Here is a 12172-nt window from a genome sequence, read left to right as displayed (position 1 = left end):
TCGCCCCGTGCCCCGAGCGGGCACCGAGCGGCTTGCTCTCCCTCCAGTTGACTGAAGCGAGCGAGCCGGGCTCCAGAGCGTCGAGGCGGAATCTCGGGCCCCCTGGAGTTGCAGCGGCTGCTCTGAGGCCAGCGCAGACATGGCTCACCTCAGGGGCTTCGCCAACCAGGTGAGGCTCTGTTTCTGGTTTGTGAGCGTGCGCGCGTGCTCGAGCCCTCCTCTTCCCCCACAAGAGCAGTGACTGCGGACTCCAAGGAAGGGAGCAGGCCACGAAGGGACATTTTTCACTGAAGGGTGTCGCGCAGGTCGTTATGGGGTTTCAGAAGAGCCTCCCCGAGGGGTGTATGGGGTGAAGGGAGCAGTGTTCCTGGGGAGCCTCCTGATGCAGTTCTGGGGGCCACAGTGGGGAGCAGTCCTGAGGTGCTCGGGCTTGCTGGGGCCCAGGGCTGACTCCGCGCGGGTGGTGTGGGTTTCGTGCAGCAGCCCACGGGCATCAGGACCAGCGGGACAGGTGGCCCGGGACGCGCGACCCCGTGGGCTGCGCGACCCCGTGGGCTGCACATCTGCTGGGCCAGCGAAGGTCCGGAGCCTTGGCCTGGCGGCGGTTGTTCAGCCTGTTGACTAGGGCAGGGGCTCCGGGAGACCCCTCCCTTATGGGCGATGGAGAGGGGCTGGGGATGTGAATAAAGTGGCTCGTCGCGTTCAGGAGCTGGCGTGCAGGGCCAGCTGCAGACGTGTGTGTGTCCCCGGAGCGGAGATGGAGAGGCCGCCCTGCAGCGCCCGTCTCGCTCAGGCCAAGTGCCCGCCTGGGTGGTGCCCCCCGTCTTTCTCTTTGGTTGAGTGGTTCTTGTAATATCTGGCACCGAGCCATCTCGGGGTGTCTGGCTTTGCATGTCAACCGGCTGATGCTAGGGGATCCTCTGTAGTGTGCCCTGAGTTTGCCTGGGATGAGGACCTGCTGCAGGCCCCCGGAAAGGAGAGTGCATGCATCCGAGTGGGGGCACCAAGTGGGGGCTTGTGGTCCGCACCTCCCCCGTTTTTGTGTCAAAGCAAGTGTGATCTGACTCCGACGTCAAGTGGAATAAGTCACCCGGTGGCTAGGTTTTCTCGCGTCCTCGCTGTTTGATGGTGGTCTCCTTGCTGTGTTGGTTTGGGGTGTTTTAGGGTGACTGCTGCAAGGTGTTGGGACGATTGTTCTCTGGCTCCCTGGCCCCCAAGCAGAGGCGGCCGTAGGCACGGCAGACGGCGGGAGCGCTGTGCGCATGCAGGGAAAAGGGCTGGAGCAGAGGTTAGCCCCAGCCTGCCTGGCGGAGAACCCCGGAAGCCACTGCCACCAGGGCCGGCGTCCTGGGCCAGCTGTGGCCGTCACGGGCACCGGGGCTGGTTGACTGACGCTGAAGTAAGATGTTTCATTCGTTTTGACGTTTTGTGTCCTGTAGAGTGCGTGACCAGGATGCTGGGAGGGGTCTGCCTCCAGCTCGTTTCTAGGAGCCGTGGGGAGCGCTCCCGCGTACCTGCCCTGCCACTGGCCCACGGGATGCACCAGGGTGTCCAGTCACACCCGGGAGGGAGCGCAGGCGCCGAGGGGCTGGGAGGGGACCCCAAAGGAAGGAAGCCACCTTTGTCCTTCAGGGGCGGAGAGCTTGGCCTTTGTTGATGGCCGGAAGTTCAACAGGATGGCATTTTCTCTTGAGAAGGTTGTCCCGGGCCCTGTGGGGTAGTCCCCGTGTGGGGCAGCAGCCGGGCTCCCCCGTAGCCTGCGCTCCTGCCCCTGCGTCCCCCGAATTGCTGCATGGTAGCGCCGTATGCTCACGTGATGGTCAGGGACGGGCGGCTCTTAGTTCACAGTTGCCGCTAATGCAGACACACTGCCAGGCGGTGGCCCCGGCTCTGGCAGTGCCAGGGCTGATCTGGAGAACGAGGGTCTTGACTACCAGAGCCAGCAGAGCGACCTGAGCGATTGTCCAGGCCACATGCACTGTCTAGGAGGGCGGCCTGGACCCCAAACCATCCCTGTGATGGACTTGTAGGTTCAGCATGGCCAGGGGTGTCCCCATCATGCCTTGTCTGCTCAGTTGACTCACCGACAGCAGTGGAGACCCAAAAGGTGTAAGAATGGGGGGGTGTTGAGGCCTGGATTCTGCTTGAGGCGGTGGGGGTCTGAGCACGCGGCCTGGGCCTCCCTTGTCTGTGACTGTGGCAGACCCAGCCTGGCTCTTGCCGTGTGCGTGGAGTGCTAAGGTGTTGTCAGCAGAGCCGAACGGGCGGACATGTCATCGGCAGAGGCCTTAGGGTAGTCAGGGGACCCCAACATCTAGGGCATTGATGCCGACCAGCGCTGCCAGGTCTCGGCTCACTTCCTCCAGGGTTTCCCTTGGGCCATCTTCAGAGAGGGACACAAGGTCAGGCACCAGCTGGACGGGAGTACCTGGACGGCTCTCTCCGGGTGTCTTGCAGGGCTGCCCGGCATGAGCTGGAGGCAGGCTGTGGCCCAGCAGTCCAGTGGACCACCGCCTGGGGCCCGAGCAAGCACGGTGACCCTGCTGGCGGAGGAGCAGCCAGAAGGGGGGCTGCTTCCCGGGCTGCGGGCCACCGCGGCCAGGGCTGAGCAGGGAGCCGCGACGTGCCCGCCCAGAGGCGGAGCGGGCTTTCCCTCCGTCAGGAAGGGGTTCTGTGCTGGTGGCTGCGTGGCCCGCGGTGTGGGCCGTGTGCTCTTGGGGTTGGCTCTGCTCGCGGATCCATCCCGCCCACCTGCACCCTGACGGCAGCCGAGCGGCCGTGATCTGGAGCCTGTGCTGTCCTCGTGCTACCTGAGCCTCCATCTGGGCTTCGGGGACTTCCTGGTAGCTGGTTGTCACTTCTTGCACATGCCCTGGGCTGCCTGTTCCGGGAAGGGAATGAGAAGGGCTGCGTTCCTTAATGGGCCGAGCCAGGGTGCGAGTGGACACCTCACCAGCCCGCTTGGGGCACCTGTCTCAGCCGCTGCCAGGAGGCTGGCCGGCCCGTCCTCGGCCTTGCCCGGCCTGCTCCATGGGAGGATTCCGTATCTGTGTGGAGGCCTCACTTCTGGCCCCAACCTGCCAGCGTGTGCCCCAGCAAGCTGCGCCCCCAGAGCGCCCGTCTCCGTGTGGCTTTCACTCTCCTGGCTTACCTGGCCAGCTGTGTCCACAGGTGCGGGCCTGTGGGCATCCCCTCCTTCCTCCTGGTCACGAACCCCGGGACGGCAGCTCACTGGGCAATTTCTGGGTGACGTGTAATGTGTGTAGCCAGTCGGGCCTGGCGTGAGCCTGGGCCCCGTGGGCTCTGAGCCTGCTCTGGATGACTCTCGGGACCCTGGCCGGCCCCTCAGCACCTGGCACAGCAGGTGTGATTTCGCCATTTCACACTGGCCCTCTGCAGGCGCTCGGGGATGTGGGCAGCCCCTTTCAGAGGGAGGTGCTCTGTGGGGTGGAGGCCAGGTGATTTGGGGACCCTTTCTGCCTCTGTTTGGATGAGATGCTAGGCTCCCACCCCAACGCCGCTGAACCCCATGTGGGTCCTTCGTGGTCAGTGGGCCTGTGAGACTGCCCCTGGCTTCCTGAGAGCACGTCCAGGGTGGGCAGAGGGCACGCCGTGTCCTCAGGAGCCCAGAAGCCATGTGGGCGGGGCTGGGGGATGCCCTGGTGGCCCCAACTGGCTCTCTGCATTGCTGTCCTTCATGCAGCCCCCACGCTGAGCCGTCTGACTGTGACGTACTGAGGTTCAGGGTCAAGGCCGTGGTTCTCAGCTTGTGGACGCCCCTCTCCCGACTCCGTCCCAGGCCATCTGTACCGCAGCCTTGTGTCTGTCAGGCCTCGTCTGTGTTCAAGTCTGAGGGACACACAGGGCGCTTTTCTGTGATATTTGAGTGTCCAGGATGAGGCGTCCAGGAAGCATCACTGTGCAGCTCAGTGCGGGTGTCCCCAAGACTGGATTGGGGTGACGAGGGAAGCCCTTTCGAGTGTAGCTGCCAGGTGTGCAGGGAGAGCTCAGGTGTGTGTGTGTGTGTTTTAAATTAATAGACTTTAGTTTTTGAGCAGTTGAGTTTACAGGGAAATGATACATCCCTCGCTCCTCCTCCTTAACCTGCTAGGTTGGCTTTAGGATGCTAAGTTTGTTAAAATGGTTGAGTCCGTATTGATACACTGTCATTAACCAAGCCCACAGTTTCCAGAAAGTTCACTCCTGGTACCCCGCACCCCAGCAGCATACAGGACAGTCTCACTGCCTGAGGTCACCGTGCTACACCTGCACGTCCCTTTTAACCCGCCACTGCGTCTTGCTTGGTCCCCCCCACCGTGGGAGTGGGCTGCAGGTGTGAACTCTTGCCCTTGGCCCCTTGGCCTGACCCACGGCCCCACGGCTGGGCTGGAGCCAGACCCCTGTGCTCTCGAGGGTCTTTGCCCTGGGGCGGGGGCAAACGTCCACACTCTGAACTGAAACCACGACAGAAGAACCGAGAAGAACCCGGCCGAGCTCCCTGCGCCCGGGGCCGCGCGCTCTGACGGCCGCCCGCCCCTCGCCCGCAGCACTCACGCGTGGACCCCGAGGAGCTCTTCACCAAACTGGACCGCATCGGCAAGGGCTCCTTCGGGGAGGTGTTCAAGGGCATCGACAACCGCACCAAGGAGGTGGTGGCCATCAAGATCATCGACCTGGAGGAGGCCGAGGACGAGATCGAGGACATCCAGCAGGAGATCACTGTGCTCAGCCAGTGCGACAGCCCCTACATCACCCGCTACTTCGGCTCCTACCTCAAGGTGCCTGCAGGGAGCGGGGTGGGTTGTGCTCGGGCGTGAGTGGGGGCCCAGGGTTCCGTGGGGCCGCTGGGAGGCCAGGCCTGGTCTGAGGCGAGGGTCCCTGACGGGAGCGGCTCCCAGAAAACAAGAGCCCGAGGGCCAGGCTGGCGCTGGAGGTTCCTGGGCTCATCCTCCGGGGATGCCTGGGGGCGGCGGAGTGAGAACAGGTCTGTAGAGTCAGGGGTTCTGAACCAGCCGCATGACCCCACCGCCTGGCTGTGCCATGTCTCGGGGGGACTGGGGTAAGCCCCATGCATCCGTGAGGCCCTGCTAGGAGCTCTCTGGGACCCCTGAGCTGGAGCCCAGAGCCCAGTGCCAGCCCGCGGGGGCCTGCCCAGGGGCACCTGGTGTGCATGTGTGTCAAGGCGCGTGCTGCCTGGGTAGGCTGTTTTCCCAGCCTGGTTTTGGGGGCGTGTGTTAGCAGAGTACAGTCGGCCACTGGTCTGGGCCGTGGGCCGTCTGCAGAGCTGCTGCAGCAGCGGGGTTGGGAGGGGAGCGGGCGGGGCTGCTGGTGAAGCCGTCCCTTGGAGGGCCCCGAGGCTTTGGAACCCTGCTGGGGAGTGTGTCCTGTGGCCTGGGGTGCCCCGTGCTGGCTGCCACATGCTGACAGGCCTTTCTCCGGTCCCAGAGCACGAAGCTGTGGATCATCATGGAGTACCTGGGCGGCGGCTCCGCGCTGGACCTGGTGAGGTGTAGGCCGCAGCCGTGGACAGCTTGCCGGGCAGGGCTACAGGACAGGTTGCTGCGGGGTCCTGACAGTGTCCCCGGGCCCCTGGGCTCCTGGGGCCCTCTCCTTCACTGTCTTGGTGCCTCAGCCTTAGTCAGGAGCTGTTTGCAGCCCCCTCGGTTGATGCCGAGGGGTCCGGGGCCTCTGCTGGCTTGTGGGGGGCAGGCGGGGTTAGTGCCTCTGGACACATGGGCTCAGGAGTGTGACAGCACCTTGTCCTCCTCATCTCCTACCTTCCCAGCAAAGGTGGTGGTGGCCTTTGTTCTCTAGGAAGAGCCTCCCTCACACCCACCTGGCCTGCATCTAAAACTTTGTTTCAGAAGTAGGGGGAGGTGAAGACCCACCATCTGCAGGGTCACCCTCATGGGAGTGCAGTCGAGCTCAGGCCTGGCTGTGGGCGAAGGAGGTGTGGCGGGGAGGTGTCTGAGGCCCCACCCCGTCTGTGTGCAGCTGAAGCCGGGCCCCCTGGAGGAGACCTACATCGCCACCATCCTGCGGGAGATTCTCAAGGGCCTGGACTACCTGCACTCAGAGCGAAAGATCCACCGAGACATCAAAGGTCCCCGGGCTCGCCTCCTCTCCTGGCCCTCGAGCCCGCCAACCCTGGACAGGCCAGGGTGTGAGGTGGCAGGCGGCTGTGCGGGGCACGCGGCTGGTGGGGCTGGGGGCCTCGCAGCTCCGCGCTCCTGGCCTTTATCCCCTGCGGCCACCGGACACTGATGGCAGAGACGCTGGCGCCACGCCCTCATGCACCGGGAATGCCAGCCGTCTCCTGCTGGGAGAGCCACCGCACTGTGGGTTGGCCCTGCCGAGTCCCTGGGGAGGGGTCAGGGCCACCTGCATGCTGGCGTGGAAGGCAGGCCCGGGGAGGGCCCCTCACGCTTGCGGGCGCCCCCGGCAGTGCCCTGGCCTGGGCCTGTCTCTGGGCCGTGGGGGGAGGCAAAGCTGAGTGAGGCTCCACCAGCAGGTGCTGCTTCAGGCAGCTGCTCGCGGTGGGGTCTCCCTGGCTCAGAGCATGATGCCTCGCTGTCCTGTATCAAGCAGCTGCCAATGTGCTGCTCTCGGAGCAAGGCGACGTGAAGCTGGCGGACTTCGGGGTGGCAGGGCAGCTCACGGACACGCATATCAAGAGGAACACGTTCGTGGGCACCCCGTTTTGGATGGCGCCCGAGGTCATCAAGCAGTCAGCCTACGACTTCAAGGTGGGCCTGGCGGCCGTGATGGCAGCGGCGCTGGCAGGGCTCGGGGCCACCCTGGTGCCACGTGTCCTGTGTGGCTCTCTGTCTAGGCTGACATCTGGTCACTGGGGATCACGGCCATTGAACTGGCCAAAGGTGAGCCTCCGAACTCTGACCTCCACCCCATGCGCGTCCTGTTCCTGATCCCCAAGAACAGCCCGCCCGTGCTAGAGGGCCACCACAGCAAGCCCTTCAAGGAGTTTGTGGAGGCCTGCCTCAACAAGGACCCCCGATTCGTAAGGCTCCAGGCCCCAGTTCGTGGGGTGTGTTGGGACCACGTGGCCGGGCCCAGGCCTGCCCTCTGGGGGGTCTGCAGAGGCCACTCCCCGTGCCAGCCCCACCCTGGCTTTCGAGGTGCCTCCCCAGGGCCCCTCACTGAGCCCTCCCAGAGAGCGGGCTGCCCAAGCCTGCTGCAGCCTCAGGGCGGAGTCTCGCTGTCCCCGGGCCTGGTGACCTGGGTCCTGACCTGCGTCCATCCCCCGACAGCGGCCCACGGCCAGAGAGCTCCTGAAGCACAAGTTCATCACGCGCTACACCAAGAAGACGTCCTTCCTCACCGAGCTCATCGACCGCTACAAGCGCTGGAAGTCTGAGGGCCACGGCGAGGAGTCCAGCTCAGAGGACTCTGACATGTAGGGCTTGTCCCTGGGGGGTCCTGGCCCTGGGCACCGTGGCGCAGGCAGCGTCCCCACTCGCCTAGAGGCAGGTGCTAGTGGCCGGGGACCTGTGTGATCGCCTGGCCCCTGCGTCCTGTGCAGGGCCCCACCAGCCTGTAGCGGGGAGGCCCAGGCGTTTGCTCGGGTCCACCTGGGCCTCAGCCCCCAGCCCTCGTGACTCTCGTTTTTCCCCGCAGTGATGGGGATGCTGAGGATGGGGAGCAGGGCCCCATCTGGACGTTCCCCCCCACCATCCGGCCAAGCCCGCACAGCAAGCTGCACAAGGGGTCAGCGCTGCACGGCCCCCAGAAGGTCTGGCCCCCGCATGCTGAGCTGAGCGGGGGGCTGCTAGAGCCAGCGGGCAAGGGCTGTGGGGGTGGTGCAGGCCCTGGGCCTTGTGCTGAACTACCCTGACAGGCTGTGCTCCTCCAGGAGGCGGGAAATGGGGCGGGGGCAGGGCCACCTGCTTCTCAGCTCACCCCGCCGGGGGCCTGCTTTTGCAGTCTGCTGAGCCTGCCAAGAGGCAGCCGAGGTCCCAGTGCCTGTCCACGCTGGTCCGGCCTGTCTTCGGAGAGGTGAGGGCTGGGCCAGGGGTCCTGTGGGTGGGGGGGCTGGCCAGCCCCATCCGGGTTCCCCCGGCCCTTGGAGCCCAGTGCCGTTAGACTCGTGGGCCGGGCGTTCTGAGCAGGATTACGAATGGTTGGGACAAACTGCTCTGACATGGTCCTCTCAAGTTCCCTGGTCCCTGGGGTCCCAGGGTGGCTTTGAACTGCAAACATGTGATGACCAGAAGAGCTGGGATGTCTAGGTGTTGGGTGTCAGGCCCAGGCAGGGAGGGGCGCAGGGGCAGCTGAGTCCTCCATGGTTATGTGACCTTTGTGTCACCTGCTGATGGGTAGTCGGTAGCACCACAGGAGTATGACATAGCCAGGAGCCCCTACACCTGGGACATGTGGCAGTGGGTCACATGACTGGTTTCTGCCCCAGGTGACAGCAGCACCTGGAGTCCAGGGAGGGTAGATGGGCTGTGAGCCTGGAGGCAGCAGAGCCCTCCTGAGGAACGTGGGGACACCTGGGCTGGGCAGCGCGAGCTCATGGAGCTCAGACAGCTGGAGCCGAGGCCAGTCCCCGCACTGGCCCCGTGTGGCATGCGGCCTGGGAGAGGAGGGCCTGCCTGGCATCTCCCCGGGCTTATAGCCTGTGGCATGGGGGACGGGGGCTGTGGGCTGGGCTCCCTGCCGCGGTGTTTGTGTAGTGAGCTCAGAGCTCAGTGGCCACATGGAGCCCCACCCAGGCCGGCAGGACCCTGAGGGGGTCCTGATTCTGTGGGCTGGGCCTGAGCTCAGGGCTGCTGGGCAGCGTGTCTTTTTTCTGTCAGGTGTGGAGTGGGGCAGGGCGCTCTATGCCAACCTGTCTAGCCCATCCCTACCAGGTTGCCTGCCCTGGATTCCCAGCCCGTTCCTGCTGCTCAGGACAGCGGAGGCTGACGGGCGGCTGCTGGTGCCCTCTAGCCCCAGAGGTCATAGCTGGCCGCTGGCCATGTGGTGCATTCTGGGCGTTCCTGGGCTGTGTTCTCAAGTCTGTTAGCCCTGAGCCAAGAGCTGCTGTGACCCACAATTGGGAATCAGCCATGATTCCCATGACAAGGTCTTGCCAGCCTGGGTAGGGCTCCATGTGGCCACTGAGCTCTGAGCTCACTACACAGTCAGCCATGGGGGGCTGCCAGGGACCCCTCTTGAGAACCCTGATCTGAGCCTCCGTGAGTGGCGTCCCTGCCTTCGGGCTGGCTGGATCCCTAAGCAGAGCCTTCAGGTGCCCCCACTGTCCTCGCCTGGCGGAGGAAGGGCCACGAGGGGCTCCGGTGGGGGCGAAGGCCTGCAGCCAGGGTGGTGCTGTGTCCGCAGCTCAGAGAGAAGCACCGGCAGAGCGGTGGGGGCGTGGGGGCGCTGGAGGAGCTGGAGAACGCCTTCAGCCTGGCCGAGGAGTCCTGCCCCGGCATCTCGGACCAGCTGATGGCCCACTTGGTGGAGCGGGTGCAGCGGTGAGGACTCTGCAGGCGGTGTCTCCGCTCTTGGCTTCGGGCTGGGGAGGGGTGGGCGGGCTCCCCTGCCTTTCTCGGGCTCCTGCCCGTGGCCTCACCCAGGGTCCCTGATTCCTCCTCCCCAGGCTGCTCGGTGCTGCCGCCTGGTGGGTTCTTGCGGGACCTGCACGTGGGGCGGGAGCAGTGACAGGCTCCTCTCTCCTAGGTTTTCACACAACAGAAACCACCTGACGTCCAGCCGCTGAAGCCGCCGTGGACGGGGAGCGGGCAGGGTGGCCTTCGTTTTGAGCTCTGTAGGGTCCTCGCTGACTTGGAGCCCTTTGCACCGTGTCACGGCCTCACCGCTGGGTCTCAGCCCCTACCCTGTGCGGAGGGCTGTCCCCCGTCCCTTCCTGGCTGGGCTGAGGTTACAGCTGGCAGCAGAGACCCCCTGGAGAACCAAGTGACCCTGTGGGGGCAGCGGGCTCGGTCCCCTCAGGCCTCCTTGGCAGGGCCGTCCCCTCCCCCAGGCTCACTGGGTGCAGCTGCTTGGATGGGGGTGTGGAGCCTGTCAGCCCAGCCCTTCCCTTGCCCAGGGCCATAGTGGCCGTGGATTTGCCTTGTGGTGTGAGACCAGGTGCCGTGTCTTCTCGTAAGCGCACGCGTCAGCCAGAACATTTTGTATTTTAAGAAAACTGAACTCTGCTTTCCTGTATCTTCCGAAGTTAAGGTGTTGGTCTCACGGGACGTGGAGAGGCTCCTGCCCCTTTCAATAAACACCTGAATTGAGCTGCACTGGTGGTGGGCGGGGACCTCCGGGGGGGTTGGGGGGCGCAGACTGAACAGAGGGTGGCACAGGTGTGGTGACATGCCCTTTACTTTTGGCCACACGCACGTTAGCACAAGCAAAGCGTGTGTACGCACCTCCCTGTCTATGAAACCGCGGGGCACCAATGAATTAGGGGCCTGGCCCTCTGAGGGCCACACGAGGACTTTGGTTTCCACTTGTCTGGAGGTATGTGGGGCAGGCACCAGGGTGGCTTCTGCTGGACGTGTGTGTAGCTGTGACCTGAGGCCTGTGCCCCACCCATGGTCGACCTAGACTGAAGGACAAGGCAGCTGGGCCACCCCGGTTCCCGTCCAAAACCAACCCTCGGCAGGGCCTGCTCTGAGGAGGAAGAGGGCAGGCGGTCCACTTTGGTCACACCGGAGCCGGGCCGGTGTTTCCACTCGTGTGCGTGTTCTGTCCAGGGCCCTAGAGGCCCAAGGGGTGCATTGGGTCTCGAGGGGGACCCAGGTGTCGCTGTGATGCCGGCCACACTGCTGGTCCGTTGTCGGGAAGACTCAGGGCAGGCAGCCACGGGGCGTGTGCTGACCGTGTTCTACTTCCTCGTTTCCTTCCTCACCGGGCAGCGTGGGCTTCATGCCTCCTCCTCGGGGGGCCCGGCCCTCCCAGGTGAGCTGCTGGCGCTCTCAATCACCTCCATCCACCTGGAGAACAGGTTGGCCTGTCAGACTCCAGGATGCTCACCTGGGAAGCAGGGCACGCTCTGGCCATCAGACTGGTGGGCTCAAGTATCTTCCCAAGAATGACCCAGAACATGGAGTACATGGGACAAACCAAGGGCCAGTGGGGGCCCCAGAGGCAGTGCTCGGCTCTCCCTGTCCAGGACCAGAAACCCTGGCTCCAGCCCGTCAGTGGGGGCAGGACCAGGCTGCCCACGCAGTTACCTCCCGAAGGTGTATTTGCTCTCGGCCCGGAAGAAGTAGACGTGCGACTTGAACTGCAGCTTGAAGACGTGCTCCTTGAGGATGCCATCGGCCTCCTGGGGCACACTCACGCGGTAGCCCAGCAGCGGGAGGCTGGCCAGGGGGTGGTCGTCCTGGAAGGCGGCACAGGCACGTCTGTGGGTGCGGCCCTGCCAGCCAGCTACCCTCCCCTCACCCAGCAGCAGGGTGAGACGGCCCACCCCAGGGGCGCTCCCTACCTGATGAGTCTTGTAGAAGAACAAACAGAAATTGGTGAAGACCACCCAGAGCTTCTGCCATCCATTACTGTTTTTGAACTTTCTCAGCAGATACCCTGAGAGCTGGTTCTGAAAAAAGGCGTAAGGGCATCTGCCGGGGTCGCAAGACCCCAGAGCGGTCACCCTCCTGGGGCCTCCCGGGGGCAGGACTGCTCCCCAAGAATGTGGGCCGCCCCAGAGGTGCAGCTGCCGCCTGGATTTTGCTTCTGTGCCGCCAGCACCAGCGGCTTCCTGCAGCAGCGCTGTTCCTCGGCACTTAGCCTAATGGGGTTCTGTCTCCCCCTTACTGGCAGGCAGTTTCCCAACTGCCACGAGTCCCCTGGCCCGAGGAGACGAAGCCCCAACAGAGCACATGGAGCCAAGTCTGGAAGGTTCTTTCACATGGTGGGAGGGGAGGGCCGTAACCCCCAGGGGCCCTAAGTGTGACCTGTGCTGCACAAGGTGTGGGCTGAGCCACCTTCGGCACTGAGGTGAGGTGGGAGGCCCGGCCCTGGAGACCCGCAGACCAGTGCCACCCGTTCTCTTGCACCCTCACCCTAGGGTGGGCCTGCACCTAGTGACGCATGGCTGAAGAGGTATCCTGGGTCACGGCCCCAGACTTGCAGGGGGTACGCTCACCCATCCACGTGCACCCTGCGTGTCCAGCCCCACCTGGCAGGTGAGCCCGGGGCTCTCACTGCTTACGTG

General features: G+C 64.6%; 2 protein-coding genes across 11 annotated transcripts in view; one reads left to right on the top strand and one right to left on the bottom strand.

Annotated features, from left to right (window-relative positions):
• The first annotated feature begins 14 nt into the window (after positions 1–14).
• STK25 (serine/threonine kinase 25) lies at positions 15–10253 on the top strand. Of its 4 annotated transcripts, none has more exons than XM_006909915.3 (11): positions 15–169; positions 4548–4778; positions 5446–5502; positions 5995–6103; positions 6589–6746; positions 6833–7018; positions 7269–7414; positions 7636–7750; positions 7942–8013; positions 9343–9479; positions 9685–10253. In XM_006909915.3, the coding sequence occupies exons 1-11, from the start codon at positions 140–142 to the stop codon at positions 9722–9724; spliced, it is 1281 nt and encodes a 426-aa protein (XP_006909977.1). In that variant the 5' UTR covers positions 15–139; the 3' UTR covers positions 9725–10253. The 4 variants fall into 4 exon arrangements, with proteins under 4 accessions (XP_006909977.1, XP_015443331.1, XP_024901220.1 ...); XM_015587845.2 differs by having other exon boundaries at positions 6586–6746; XM_025045452.1 differs by lacking the exon at positions 6833–7018.
• A 299-nt stretch (positions 10254–10552) lies between these two features.
• The window catches only part of FARP2 (FERM, ARH/RhoGEF and pleckstrin domain protein 2), a 69969-nt gene continuing 68349 nt past the window's right edge, over positions 10553–12172 (bottom strand). For 5 of the 7 annotated variants that reach the window (XM_025045444.1, XM_025045447.1, XM_025045448.1 and 2 more), the window contains 2 exons: positions 11190–11554; positions 10553–10949 (listed from right to left, as the gene is read on the bottom strand). In XM_025045444.1, coding sequence (XP_024901212.1) covers positions 10880–10949; positions 11190–11554 — 435 coding nt within the window. In that variant the 3' untranslated portion in view covers positions 10553–10879. The remainder of the gene's footprint in view (positions 10950–11189; positions 11555–12172) is intronic. The other 2 variants (XM_025045446.1, XM_025045450.1) reach the window with 1 other exon arrangement.

Source organism: Pteropus alecto, unplaced genomic scaffold (genome assembly GCF_000325575.1).
Source record: "Pteropus alecto unplaced genomic scaffold, ASM32557v1 scaffold143, whole genome shotgun sequence".
Lineage (NCBI taxonomy): Eukaryota > Metazoa > Chordata > Mammalia > Chiroptera > Pteropodidae > Pteropus > Pteropus alecto.
The sequence above is the reverse complement of the archived record's forward strand: the minus strand, read 5'-3'. Positions and strand labels throughout refer to the sequence as shown.